The sequence below is a fragment of the Ambystoma mexicanum genome, chromosome 1p (assembly GCF_040938575.1).
Source record: "Ambystoma mexicanum isolate Mex_15411 chromosome 1p, UKY_AmexF1_1, whole genome shotgun sequence".
Lineage (NCBI taxonomy): Eukaryota > Metazoa > Chordata > Amphibia > Caudata > Ambystomatidae > Ambystoma > Ambystoma mexicanum.
The window spans coordinates 404,100,786-404,116,045 of record NC_090921.1 but is presented as its reverse complement, the minus strand read 5'-3'; the positions used below and the strand labels follow the sequence as shown (position 1 = coordinate 404,116,045).

Here is a 15,260-nt window from a genome sequence, read left to right as displayed (position 1 = left end):
AGGGGTGGGACTTGTATGAATGGAGTCTGAAGTGAACTCACATTTTGTGTTGTGGGCGTCTGGTTTTTATGTGTGCCTGTGAGACGCAATTAATTAGACAGACCTGACTGAAACTGACATGAATGTAGTGTAGTGTGCTGAAAGGCTGGGTACTTGCCCCAATCCACATTATTTGTTTTGTGTGTCTGGTTGAAATGAATGGCCTGAATACCTGTGAGCCTGATTGGCTGCCTGCCCGCATGAATGCCCTTCTGTGTGATTTGCTGACTGGGCCTGGCTCAGCCAGATTGAATGGGGAACAGATGTGTATATCTGGGCACTTCTCACTTAACCAATTTGTTCAAAAGCTGAAGTCGAAGCATAGCAAGAAGAAGCTGTTGCTTGAAGCACAACTGGAGTAGTCTGCTGCAATTTCTTCACTGTAATCCGAAAGCTTCCATGTTCTTCCAAGGACTGATTCAGATAGGGTCTGCGAAGGAGACCTATGCCGGAGTTACGAGGGACCATCGTCCAAACTGCTGCTCGTCATCCAAAGTGTCCTGGAAGCCAGTCCTGTGTGTCTGCCGTCCAGAGAAGGGGTCTTTGTTTCTGAGTCCTGAAGTGTGGTGCCCGGACATCTTGAGTCATAGAAGTCCATTGGTATTGGCCATGGTCCGGAGGTGCGTTTTGTGGCTGCTGGAAGCCTTTGCTGTCTACTGCCCAGAAGAGGGGGTACCCTGGCACAGTGCTGCTGGACACCCAGAGCTGCGAAAGGTCCAAACTGCCTAAGAACATTTGAAGGGACATCCTTGCCATCATCACTTATTCCCACCAGAGAGAGTCCAGAGTCGCTGAGTGCAGAGGACGGTCTGTCAGTGGGTTGTCCGCCACCCGAAGCTAGCGAAGACGTCCCGAGCATCCGTAGTCCACTCCAGTGGTCGAGTCCAGGTCACCAGAAGCCGTCCAGAGGTCCGTGATGTGGCTGCAGCACCGAAGAACCGGAAAACTGCAATATTCCAAAACCCAACACCAAAAGTGGCCTATGCACCCGTTGCCGCCAAAAGTCATTGAAGCATCCCAGGAGTCTTGCTCTCATCTGCCAAGCCTTTAAGGAGCCCACAGCAAGTTTCATCTTTACAGGACTTCTACAGCCAGAGAATCCTCGACCAAACGAGAGCACCGCGAAGAGCAAAACTGCTGCACCTCAGAGAGACTTTGACTCTGTTTTTCTCGTGGACTCAGCATCCCAGTGACGACTCCTTCCAAGAGGGTGATGAGGGGGTCGGGCAGTCCGTCCTCGGAGGGAATAGTCGTGTGAAACTGAGAAACTCTGCCTGCCAAGTCACCAAAGGTACTGTGATGAGGAAGAGCAGCTTCTAGCCTCAGGAGTCGTCCGGGGGTCCCAGATTAGTATTGGATCCGGTTCTGCTGTGGCCTCTCAGGTACTTTGCGGTGGTAGAACCTTTTAAAAGAAAGCAGAAGGTTATTGAACATTATTGGACTGGGCTGTAAAAGACAAGATAATCCCCAACTTTTCCCTTACAGGTTGCCCAGGTGGGGGCATCTTCACACAGAATTGTATATCTAGTCTAAAGAAAGCATTCTGCCACTGTTCACAATTAACCTGCCTTTCTTCCCTATTCTATGCTGATACACCTCACTTATGAATTCACCTGCCTATTTAAAACTGTCTGCAGTCAGTGCATCTATTACTGAATTTAAGTATTGTGTGGTACCACATATAGTGTATATATTTAGTAGTGTATATATTTGCCATACGTTCAATAAGTATTTCCAATTGCAAAGTGTTATTATTTAAATGTGTATATATATATATATATTTCTGAGGCTTGTGGAATCTGCTTAGATCACATGCTGTGCATAGGCCGACATCTAGTGGAGGCTGCGGAGTATTAGTTTGTTTTTCGAAACTCGAAAATGGGTGTCGACACAGGGCTTGCCAGTAATACTATCCCTAGTGTGACGTCCACTGTACCCAAGATCCCTCACGCGTCTAGGATCCTCAGATTGTTTTTTTCCGCCATACTGGTCGGAAGCATTAGCCATACTTTTGCTAAAAATTTAAAATAATAATCTATTGACATCCTTCCCCACCCCAACTTCGACACTCGACGCCGGCTGGAGAAAAAATCGACCGTCGGCTGCTGAGTGGGGGGGTGGTACATACTCTACACTCTTGGTATATAGGTACACCTTATACATTTCCTACACCTAACAGCCAGCTGCCTCAAGGTGCGTATGGAGGGTACCCCTTTTCAATTCTGCCCCAAGTGCAATCGCAAATACCCTTGGGTCGACAGGCACGCCACGTGCAATCTCTGCTTGCGGAGGGACCACCCCGAAGCGAACTGCAGAGCGTGTAGTAGGTTTAAACCTAAGACACTTAAGGACCGTTCGAAGCGTTGGGCCCACCACGCCAGGCAGGCGACCATGGCAGCGGAGGGCGCCTTCAGTGACGGCAGCGATGCCGTACTTTCGGACGGCGAGGGCATTACGGCGTCGAAAGACAGCGGAGCGCAGGTCCCCGACCTCGGAAGGTCGTCCGGCAGGGCGGCTATGGGGAAGACCCCCGGCGACACAAGCGCTTCACATACTACACACACTAAACACACTAAGTCCAACCGAGACTCAACGACGTCGAGTTCTCGGAAAAGAGGCACAAACAGAACGGTCCGATTCGGTGTCCTCTGGGCGCTCTCGATCAAGATCGCCGCATGACTCCAGGCAATCATCCACTCTTGCCAAGAGTGCCTCGCTCCCTAGGCTAACAGAAGTTCGATCGTCGGAAGACGACGTCCACCCCCAGGCCCGCGCTCCAGGAGTCGGAGCCCGCAGTTAAAACCAGCGAGGCCCCACGCTCGAAGGACAGGGACACCACCCCCGATCCTCGACGCCAGGCGTCGAAAACCTCCGGAGCCACTAAAGGACAGGGAAAACATTTTTCCACTCACGGGGAGGGGGGAAAACAGCAGAAGAAACAACCTTTGCACTCTTCCACACCTGTGAAACACACCACTCCCCCTAAACAGACAGACAAAACCAAGTCTGCTGATATGTCTAAAACCAGCAAAGCTACTCAAGATAAATCCCATAGACTTGCTGAGAGAGTCCTTCCCAGTTCCAAAAAATGGTCCAGTGAAAACATAGATAGGGTCTTTTCAAGAATGTCTTCTTTGGCTGATTTTTATGATAAAAATCCAGAACATTTCCTCTCGTATGATCCACAGGGGGCGACACCCTCAGGTTCTACTGATCCTAACCCCCGAGTAAAAAGCCCCGGTTTGAAACTCCGATGAGGTCAGAACCCTTCGTGGTACAACCATACGCAAGACCATACTCACTGTATCAAGGAGAGGCTTCCTTTTGTGAGGACCAAGAATTTGGTATGGTAGAAGAGCAAACCGGGACGGGCTACTATGGGGATGATGAGGACCAGGAAGAGGAAGAGGAGGACCCGGAAACATACAGAGTAGATTCCCCGGTAGAGAACGAAGCCCCAGTTACCGACTCCCCGGTCGATAACCAACCCCTCCTAAACGAGGTTCTCGCACGCGCAGCAGAACATTTCCACATTGACACCCACGGTGTCCAGGAGGAAAGGGACTTCGCAGAAGAGATAGTTGGAGAAAAGAGGCCTGTTGCCCAGACCATCCCTATCCTTAAGTCCATTCAGCGGAGAATAGACCCGTCCCTGGTGAACCCGAACCTCACCAGAGCAGTCAATCCCAGAGTTGAAAAACTTTTCAGGGCGGCCCAGTCTGACCCTCTCTATATAAGAGGACATCTGAAGCCAGACTCCCTAGTTGTCACCAACACTCGTAAGAGGGCCGGAACACCCTTGTCATCGTCCGAAGCTCCTCCCGACAAGGAGAGCAAAAAACTATACGGTTTCAGCAGGAAAGTAGCCTCAACGTCCGCCTATCAAGCAAGGATTGCAAACTCCACCACCCTGTTGGCCAGCTACAACTGCCATCAGTGGGAAGAAGTCGCGGCACTCATAGCCTCTGCTCCTGAACCTTTAAAGGGCCAGTTTAGAGCCGTGTCTGGTTGCATTTTGAAAGCAACCTTCGACTCCGCAGACAACGCAGGAAGATTGATAGCGGAAGGCACTGTTATCAAAAGACATGCGTGTTTACGGCAGTCTGGTTTTAAGGCAGAAACCCAGGCATCATTGTTGGACAAACCGGTGGAAACCGATCTGTTTGGTAAGGCGGTCGAAGACGCACTGAGGAATGCCAAGGACGAATACGAAACACTCAAGTCCCTTGGCCAGTTAACCAATAAACCCCCTAACCAGGGAGGGAATAGTAATTTTCGTCGCCCACGCGGCCAAAATTCCCAGAGAGGATCTACCTATTCCCAGGGCAGGGTACACAGTGGAACAACAACTAACAGTCTACCCAGGGTTACGGCAGGGATAATAGGAGAGGTCGTGGTAAAGGCAGAGGCAGCCCCAACAAGGGAGGCGGCACGCCTCCACCAAAGCAGTGATGCTCAGTTCAGGGTCCCCTCTCACGCAACCCCAGTAGGGGGACGCATTTCCAACTTCACCCAGGCTTGGGAAGGGATCACATCAGACAGATGGGTGCTGTCAACAGTATCCACAGGATATTGTATAGAACTACTGCAGCGTCCCTGGAACCATCCTCCACGACAAAGAGTACACTCTTTGGAACACCAGAAGATACTCCTCGAGGAGATCGCCATTCTGCTAGAAAAGGACGCGATAGAACTCGTCCCGGGACACCAGGTAAACAAGGGTATTTATTCAACTTACTTCCTTGTGCCAAAGAAAGATTTGACAATGCGCCCAGTATTGGACTTACGGCCTGCCAACAAGTATGTCAAGCCCCAAAAATTTCGTATGACCACGCTACAAGAGTTAATTCCCCTCCTAAAAAAGGGGGATTACATGGCAACCTTGGATATGAAAGATGCTTATTTTCATATTTCCATGTTACCAGCGCACAAAGTATTTGGGCTTTAAGGTGGACAGTCGACACTACCAATTCAAGGTACTGCCCTTCGGGATAGCTTCAGCACCAAGGGTATTCACCAAGGTACTGGCGGTGACGGCTGCACACCTATGCAGGGAGGCAATCCCAGTGTACCCTTATCTGGACGACTGGCTCATAACGGGGGAAACCCCAGGAATCTGCAGGACAAACATTCAAAGGACTATCGACCTCCTTCACGAGTTAGGCTTCTCAATCAACGAGAAAAAGTCAATCCTAGTGCCAAGCACCTCCAAACAATTCCTAGGAGCAATCCTAGATACCCAAGAGGGGTTGACCTTTCCTTCAGAAGAAAGAATTCGGAATATACTACTGCAAATTCCGCATTATCAGTCCGGTCAACAAATAACGGTACGCAAAGCAATGCGTTTACTGGGCATGATGGCGTCATGTATTTACCTGGTCCCCCACGCGCGCCTGCGCATGCGTCCCATGCAGGAATGGTTGGCGAAACAGTGGTCTCAGGCAAGTGGTTAGTGGGACGATCTAGTGGTCGTTTCACCAACACTGATACAAAGCCTTCACTGGTGGACAAGAGAGAATCTCGCACAGGGGAAACCCTTTTACGATCCCGAGGTACAGGCAATAGTCACTAAAATTGATGCAATCCTGACGGGGTGGGGAGCTCACCATCTCCACCACACAGCTCAGGGTCTCTGGTCTCACTCAGTGGCCAAGAACCACATCAACCTGCTAGAGTTCTGGCAGTATTCGGAGCGCTTCAGGCGTTCGAGCCCCACCTACTAAACCTGTCAGTGCAAATCCGGACGGACAGCACTACAGCCATGTTCTACCTGAACAAGCAAGGAGGGACTCGCTCGCCAAATCTGTCCAAGCTTGCCCAGAAAATCTGGATATGGGCACTCAGACGGTACGTCTTCCTGTCATCACAACATGTTCCAGGGGAGCTCAATTCCCTAGCGGATGCTCTGAGCAGAGACTCCCTCCCAGAGGAACACAAATGGGTTCTACACAGAGAGGTCGTAGAAGATATCTTCTCTCAGTGGGGTTTCCCCATTATAGACTTATTCGCCACAAGCGAAAACAGACAATGCCCAGGATTTGCATTCAGGTTCCCCCAACCAGACTCCCAGGGGAACGCCCTGTGGATGAACTGGTCAGGGATGTTTGCGTATGCTTTTCCACCAACTCCTCATCAGAAAAGTGGTGAACAAGATGAACAGAGAGTCGATGACCCTCGTCCTAGTTGCTCCAATGTGAGCAAGACAACCCTGGTTCCCACACCTACGCAGGATGGCGTTGTGCGAGCCCATCAAACTTCCAGCCTGGTACAACCTATTGTCCCAGCACCAAGGTCAAACAGTGCACCAGCAACCCAACTCAATGAACCTGGCAGCATGGCTCCTGAGGTCATAGTTTGGACATCTCAATTTGCCACAGAGGTGTATGGACATCCTAAAGGAATCTAGGAAACCAAACACAAGGCACTGTTACTTTGACAAGTGGAAGAGGTTTGTTATCTGGTGCCAGAGTAGATCAATCAACCCGGTTGATTGCACTCCTTCCACTATTGTTACATACATGCTCCACCTGCTGGATGCAGGATTGATTTTTAACTCACTGAAAGTGCACCTGGCAGCCCTGTCGGCTTACACCACTTCCCATAGCAAGGTTTCGTGGTGGAAAGTACCAGTAGTTAAAGCCTTCATGGAAGGAGTAAAGAGACTTCACCCTCCTATTTCAAACCCACCACCAGGGTGGGACCTTAATGTGTTGCTAGCCAAGCTCATGGGCCCCCCTTTCGAACCCATGCATAAAAGCAGTCTCAAACACCTGACTTATAAAACGGCCTTCTTAGTAGCTATTACTTCTATAAGAAGGGTCAGTGAAATTCAGGCTCTGTCAGTGCAGGATCCCTTCTTTACTGTCCATAAAGACAAACTGGTTTTACGCACACACCCTAGGTTCTCACCTAAATTTATATCTAAATTCCATGTAAACCAGTCCATCGAGCTTCCGGCTTTCTTCCAGGACCCGCAAAGCTTGGCTGAGGTGAAACTACACACCCTAGATGTGCATAGGGCGGTCCTCTACTATGTAAATAAAACCAGACCGCTGTCATGATGCCTACCCCCGGAGCACCAGGCCAGGCCCAGCACCCCCGGAAGCAGGCATCATGCCCTCGGGTAAAAGCCCAGCGGCCCCTTATAGGGGCTTTTTGGACTCAGTGCTGGCGCCTTTGGCGCCAGGCTCATGTAGGACATCAGTCCTGGCGCCATAGGTGCCAGGCTCATAAAGGGAGGTGTTTTGTGCACTTACCTGATGCAGACCATGCTGCACGCTTCAGGCCTCCCTGAGACCTGAAAGGGACTATTTTTTCATAGGGACTATTTTTTCACTCGGGCATGGCCAGGGAAGGATACATACCTAGTTGGGGAAGGATACATACCTGGGACTTCTTTGGAGGCTATTTAAGCCACGCCCAGACAGCAGCTCATGCTTCGCGTTGTTCTGCTTCCTGCAGCTTAACGCTCCCCGTGTCTGCTCCTGCTCCTGGACTCCAGCCACGCCCGCCTCGAACCTGTAAGACCTGCAAGGAAGGAAGAGAAGAGAAAGGTGAAAACCAAGGACTATTTCAAACTTCTTACCTGCATCCGGAATCTTCTCGCCAGCATCCCTGAAGAAAGACTTCCATTTAAAAGCATTGCGTTGCTCGCTGCAGCGCCACGCTTCACTCACCTGTCCTTGAGACATCTCCCGGCTCCATCGCGGCTGTCAGCATCGGACGCCACATCTCTGCACCTAGGGGAGAGAGGAAGAAAGAAAAGGTGAGCAGAAGGAACACAGAAGGAAAGCCTGATTAACAGCCATAATACTTACCAGCTTTTCTTCCACATTTCGGGTCGGCGCCGCCCCGTTGGCAGGTACCGTACCCCGGCCCCTATGGGGAAAGGACAAGAGACATTTCTGGGGAATGATAAGGACATTTAGAGGGATCGCCCTCATCACTACTCACCTCAGCAGTTTAACCCCTCGACGCATCGCCTTCATTCTGCACCTGAAATAAAGGACAGATCACAGGTTAGAAAGACAACATAAAGGGGGCCTCACTTGGACTTTGAACTTTCATACTTAGGGCGCATCGCTCAGGAAAGTCAAGTGGATTTTGCCAGCGCCATTCTGAAAACCAGTGAAGTAACTGGACGAACGCGCGCCCCTGCACCAGAAGCAGGATGGAGAGTTCATCCTTCCAAACCGTAAGGTGAGCTTAAACCGGGGTTTGGAGGAAGTTAGAGAGGAACGAAGGGGGAAAGGGGTGAGCTAGCACACTATTCTGCAGACTGTTAATCCCCTTTCTCATCTGCAGAAGGATATTCCTACGGGCCAGGCAAGCACGATTTGGAGGTCCTGTCCAATCGGTGTTCCGGGTCCTGCGCATCACGCTAGAAGAGGCCACAGCAATCCAGGCTAGACCAGCGCCCCCGTGGGAACCAGGTGAGCGTTACAACCGCTAAGAAAAACAGATCAACTGTTTGTCTCCGTAGCTACAGGCAGAGAGGGGGATCAGCTAGAAGAGGCCACAGCAATCCAGGCTAGACCAGCGCCCCCGTGGGAACCAGGTGAGCGTTACAACCGCTAAGAAAAACAGATCAACTGTTTGTCTCCGTAGCTACAGGCAGAGAGGGGGATCGCGTCTCTAAAGGTGCCATCTCGAAGTGGATTATTAACTGTATCCAGCTGTGTTACTCACTTTCTGAAAGAACTCTGCCTTTCACACCAAAAGCCCACTCTACTAGAGGCATTGGGGCCACTCTGGCTTTCATTGCAAACATACCCCTTGACACCATTTGCAAAGCAGCTACTTGGAGCTCTATTCACACTTTTACTCAGCATTACTGCATTGACACCCATTCCAAGGCAGATACACAAGTGGGACAAGCGGTTCTAAGACACTTATTTGCTCATGACCCTTCTCACATCCCACCTCCTTCTTCAGGTACTGCTCGCTAATCTATGCACAGCATGTGATCTAAGCAGATTCCACAAGCCTCAGAAGGGATACATTACTCACCGTAATCGTATTTCTGATGCTTGTATCTGCTTAGATTCACATGCGACCCACCCTTCCTCCCCTCTGAGAGAAGGCGCATGATGGCTTGTAGTCTTACATTTCTGTCCATCTGCTTGGATTATCTGTACTCGCGCTACTCCTCATGCTACCTCATGTCAGAAAAAATACAATCTGAGGATCCTAGACGCGTGAGGGATCTTGGGTACAGTGGACGTCACACTAGGGATAGTATTACTGGCACGCCCTGTGTCGACGCCCATTTTCGAGTTTCGAAAAACAAACTGTAATACTCCGCAGCTTCCACTAGATGTCGGCCTATGCACAGCATGTGAATCTAAGCAGATACAAGCATCAGAAATACTATTACGGTGAGTAATTTATCCCATTCCTCAACCTTGTATTATATAAGTAAGCTGTGTTATAACCTAACATAGTGTGTGGACATTCCTTTGTGGGGGCTTTGGGGATTCACTGTAATTAAGGACCATCCTGCATCACCTCCTGAAAGTGTAAGCATGACTGCTCCCCCATTCTACCAAATTGTGAGCCTTGCTGGGCTGTTCTGTAACTTTACCCTACCATATAGAGGGCAGAAGTACAGATTCCTCCCCCCCTCCAGTTTATTTATTTTTGCATTTATTGCAGCGCACAAAGCCCTCGGGTATCTAGGTGCTAGTTACATTGAAGGAAGAAAAAAAGGGTGAGGGGAGAAAAAGGTTGGGAGATGCATCAGGATGAGTGACAAGTCTTAGGAGGTGCTGTGTTAGTTGGAAAGCCAGGTCTTTAGGTTTTTGCGGAAGGTCCAGTAGGCCGGTTCTTTTCTGAGGGCTGGTGGGAGATTGTTCCAAAGTTTGGTAGCCGTGACTGGGAAGCTCTTGCCCCCCACCGAGAGGCTACTGAAGTTGGAGATCTTAAGGAGGTGAGAGTTTGCAGATCTAAGATGTCGGGTGGGGGAGTATTTCTCCAAGCAGTGCGAGGTAGGTCGTGGCTGTGTTAGAGAGGCATGGGTGGACTAAGGATCGTGTTTTAAATTTGATCCAGTCTTTGCATCGGAACTACTGTGTTAGACAAGGTAAGGATGCATACTCTCATGGTAGGTAGAATGATTAGGAGCAGAGCATAAACTCTTCTTCCAATGAAAATGTTACATCCTTTCAAACCTTATGCAACAGTTGGTCACTTGCAGTTTGCCACAACCAGATTTAATCCAATCCCCTGGCTGTTTACTCAGGATCTAGATTCCATCCAGTAGTCGCATATATCCTATTATTTTCACCAGCCAGATCCGATCCTGACCAGCTACTGCTCTTGAATCTTTAATGCAGTGCAGGTAGAGGTCCTAACCAAATATGACCAGTGAAAAGTACAGGGAACAAGGTGTATTTGGGACACCCTATCCCTGAGTTCCAAGGTCTATCAAGGGCACACCAGAGTCGAAGTCTTATGATTCTGATGTTAGTCCTGGAAGGGTCCATAAATCAGTCAGGAAAAAGCATAATGTTGAAGGGGTTCTCACCAGAGATGCAATTTAGCTTTTTCATCCTCACACATTAAAGCAGAATAAGCAAACTACTGATTTGCAACTAAAGGCTCCTGAGCGTATATGTACCTTATCCCCTTTCCCATCCTGCTGCTTTCAAGCTTCTGATGCCTTTTAACAGTTGTGATGAAAAACAATATTTTTAGCTCAAAAAATAAAACAGCGGAGAGTTGGTAAAAGGTTGCAATGGTATGGATTGATACCATCTCTGCATGGGTCACCCTTTAAATGGCAGGTAGAATGTATAATTTCTTCACAGCTTGGTGTTCTGGATCCTGTGGCCCTGATAAGTAACATTTGTTTTACCCTGTGCTCTTGCTTGGTGCACGTCTCAAACTAAGAATGAGCAATAAACCCTCATCCTGATTAAATCTTCCCCACACAATAGCTGCATTCATTGGGTTTGTTTTACTGACACATTTTACATTTCTATTTCATAGATTTCAAAGCAGGTGGCCCGTTCCCAGCTGGCGCCACGCCTCCTGGCAATGGTAAGTAATGCATTGCTGTAGCTTGGTGTGAGTTCACTGAAATAATTCCTTCACTGAAACAGAACTTCTCAGCCATACAATACTAATTTTAATATCTTGCATTTAAGTGTATTGCTAACAAAGACGATTTATGCCACAATTGTGAGCTTGGCTGCTATGGATAGTGTTTTTCTGAGTCGTGTCTGAAGGTTACAAGGAGGTAGTTCTTCAGTAAGCAGAACATTGGCTAAAATAGGTTAATAGCGTTACATTATTAAAGAGACTCGTGTTCGATTCTGAAACCGCACTCCTGCTGTTTGTAATTTCATGACTTTCCTTTTCATTCTTTGTGTTGACGAAGTTGAGGGATTCCTTATGACTGCTTTCACAAATGCCCAGCCTCTTAAATGTATTACAAACAATAGATTGGCATCTGTGATAGTCTGGCCGCCTCCCATTAACACGAGATCACACGTACATTGATTGGGGAATGGCATACCTTCAATGCATACTGCCAAGTCAAATCCAGTGAACCCTGCTAGCTGTGAGTCAGTGACAAATTGTAAACCTGTATTGTGTTGTTTCATTGCCCAAATTTCAAATCGGTAAGTTACATCTTGGTAGGTTTTTAATTGTGGGATAAAAATAAATATATGTAGAGGGAGAGGGTGTGGGAAATGGTGTTTTTGGGTCAGAGAGTGAAAAGAGGGGTTATGGTGAAACAGTCACTCACACGTTAAACCCACAATGAAACCTACTACAATGTAATTAACCACTTTGGAATTTGTGGGAATTGAATAGTATAAATCTTGCTTTGATGAAAGCTGTTGCATTATTTTTGCTTCTTCTCTATACAACTTGAACAGATAGGACAGCATTACCTACTGCAACAATCGGTGGTATTCGGCTTCTGAAATGAATACACATGTTTGAGATCCAAACATCCCAAATCTAGTGGTCTATAAAGGACCATCCAAATGTTGGACACTCCATGAAGCTTGCACTCTAATGAAAGAGCATCTTTCGAACCACAAGAAATTAACAAAAACATGTGTCCAAACTGAAAAGAGCATCCCATTACTTTGTCATCTAGTTACACGTTTTGTGAAGTACAAGATGCTGTCTGGTTCGGTTATCATTTTTACATGGTATCCATATATTCAGAAATCTGCTTATTTGCATTTAATAAGTAAACTGAGTTCCCTGAAGTGAAGCCCTGCTTCAAAAAGGTTAAAGGTAGTTTAGCCTTTGTATTTGTGTAAAGCCCAAGCTAAAGGTTGATATCGCAACCGTGTGGATCTAAGTTCCTCTGGAACTCTAGAATGCGTTCATCTTCAAGGTATTTGTGGCATGTCAAGCGATTACGATGCCTATGCACAATGCCTAAGATAAAAATAAAAAAAGATAAAATAAAAGTGGGTATGCCACAGTTCGCACCTTTTGTCGTGCGATAATTTTTCTGTGAATGTTCAGGTGTGTAGCTTTATGGTTCCAAACGTTTTGGTGAGATTCCATGAGATCAAGGTTCCAAGAGATATTGTCTGCCCAATTGTTTAGGAGGTTAGATGCCCACTCACTTTCCACTGGGAGACACTATTTCTAGAATCTAAGCTATACAAATGGCTTATTGCATTCAGTTTGTGACTTGACATGTTCTTTATAAAGGGTACTTCGAAGCCTGGGGTTGTTATTTCAATTAAAATGCATTTCTTCTACCTAGTGTTTTAATATTCAATAGTTTATTTCTTGCATGCCATTCATGTTTTTATGCTTGCCTCACGAACATATGTAGTCAAAGAACAACCTTAAACAGTCTTTTACCAGTGAATGTTTAACAACATTTTTTCTTCTATTGGGGTGTGCAGTGTCTTTATCCTGTGACTTTTTTTTATACAAATAATGTTGTGGTGATATTCATATTAACAAACATGTACACAATTGTTTGATATGATGTTTTACAAAATAACCTCTTTTATTTTAGAGGACGATAAAGGCAGCTGGCCTCCAGATGCCTTCGTCACTGCGGGTGAATAACCTTTCTACTTACTAAATTGTGTTTACAAAATCATCACTACTAATTCCCATTTGGGGCTTTTTGTATTGTGTGCAAAGTTTTAGGTCTGTGAGATCAGAACAATATTAATGAGGCAGAATCGCAGTTTCCTATTCTGGCAAGTGGCAGAAAATGAGTGTCAGATAGCCAGTAACACCCAGGGTTGTTTTAGATGGGTTGTAGGTCATAACATTGAATTTTCCCTTTGTGATAGAGAAAAAGCCACATCTGCTCAGTCCTTCCCAATTTGCAGTTGGTATCCTCCATTAGAGAATTCAATTTAATCTAAACAAAATCATAGGACAATCACTCTGAATCAGAATTGTTAAATCTACAATGATTTTATTGAACGCTTCCTCCTTTATCAATTGCATTGATGCTTACATTGACTGCCAATGAGATCTGTACCTTCTAATGTATTCCTTTCTCCCACAGATTCCTCCCCATAGATACAGATCTTCCAATGCTGGCTGCTCTTGGAAATCTTTTCAGCCACCAGGGGCACTATTGGGTTTTTCTAGATTCTGTTGTGAGCCCATAATGCCAGATTTGCCGTCTGGACCATCATAGATGGTGCCATAGACGCCCCATGACATCAGTTCCTTTTTTCCACGATTTACGCTGCTTAAGGATGCCAGGAGCAATGTTGCAATTTCACTGGTCCCCCTTCAAATCCTAAAGTAGGCTTCAAGCCAAACAGGGATTGTTCAAGGCAGGTGTCCATTTTGGACCCCCATATGGTTTCTCTACTGCCCTGGGGATGAACACCATACAGAGGACTGCAGATTATGTCCGTCCATGCATGGAAAGGCATCCACTGCCGAAAAGCTTTATACTTTCCTCTTTAGGAGCTGGAAACATACTCTCTCCAAATCACCTGCTCTGGAGCCCTCCTCCTAGAAGGCCAGCGCCTACAAAATTGTAGGATTAGAACAACACTCTCGTCGTGTGTAACAACTGGAGGAATCTTGCTCACATAAAGGCATTCAGACACAAAAGTACCACAAGAAGACTCGCCCCTTAGAGAACTGTCAGTCTTCTTTCCCCTCCTGCTCTAGAAAGAGAAGCTCTCACACCGCCTAAAGGGATGAAGATTCTTTTGAAAACTCAACACCCACCACCTTAGATACTGTACTCGCTAGATCTTTTAAGCAGAAGCAGTGTGATGAATTCAGGCAACAGATGTTGGACATTTTTGACAAGGCACTGGCTGCTTGTGACTGCACTGGTGTTGGAGCAGCGTTTACTGCGCTTAGATGCACCTTCTTCTGACTTCAACCGCATGTCCATTGGATTGTGTTAAACTGGAGCTTCATCCACTTTGTTATAGTGAAAAGGGAAAAGACATTTGGATGTAGCCAAACTCAATCAACATAGGTGGTGGTGCAGCAAGGCTTAGACTTCAGGAATTGTGGGGCAGTTCTAATGGTACAATAAATACACAGAGCACTCATATAAATCAAATTGGACAGTACGTATTAAAAATATTATGCCTGTGCATATTCTAAGCAATGAACATAATAGGTAAGTATTACTGCCAAACTACTAATATACGCAGATACACATACACAGTGGCGAATTTCACTAGAGAACACCAACACTTTACTTGGCAGTTGGAAATGGTTCAGTTTTGAAACATAGAAACAATGTGAAGTAAAGCAAATACAAACTGGTGAGTAACTCAAAAGGAAATTGAAATTCAAGCGAAGTAGTGTAAAAGCAATGGAAAACAGCACTAAGTACAAGAGATTAGAGGTCCTCTCAAACACTCATCAAGCAAGGTAAAGCCCAGTCTGAAATTCTTGGCCAAAACTCCACCATTCATAACTAGCCAAGGGAGAGAGGTAGGGTTAAGATTTTGTGCTATTTTATTTATTTAATACATTTGTTACTCGCCCAGACCCTGGGGTATCACGGCGAAAGATACAGAAGACAGAAGGTAGTCAATTATTAAACAATGTTACAGTTTCAAAGCAATAATACATTTTTTATACAGACGTTACAAAAGCAGATATGGTCCTAAATCAGATTCCAATTGGTGGGATAGTCCATAACCTTATGTTCAAAATTTATTGAATAACCAGGTTTTCAGAGCTTTTTTGAATTTTTGTAATGATTCCTGCTTTTTGATGCTTAGAGGTAGGGCGTT

At 46.6% G+C, this 15,260-nt stretch overlaps 1 protein-coding gene across 5 annotated transcripts in view; it reads left to right on the top strand.

Annotated features, from left to right (window-relative positions):
• The window catches only part of CHERP (calcium homeostasis endoplasmic reticulum protein), a 1,035,077-nt gene that overhangs the window by 942,825 nt on the left and 76,992 nt on the right, over positions 1-15,260 (top strand). For 4 of the 5 annotated variants that reach the window (XM_069649195.1, XM_069649194.1, XM_069649192.1 and 1 more), the window contains 2 exons: positions 11,029-11,079; positions 13,040-13,084. In XM_069649195.1, the coding sequence (XP_069505296.1) occupies positions 11,029-11,079; positions 13,040-13,084 (96 nt within the window). The remainder of the gene's footprint in view (positions 1-11,028; positions 11,080-13,039; positions 13,085-15,260) is intronic. The other variant, XM_069649193.1, reaches the window with a different exon arrangement.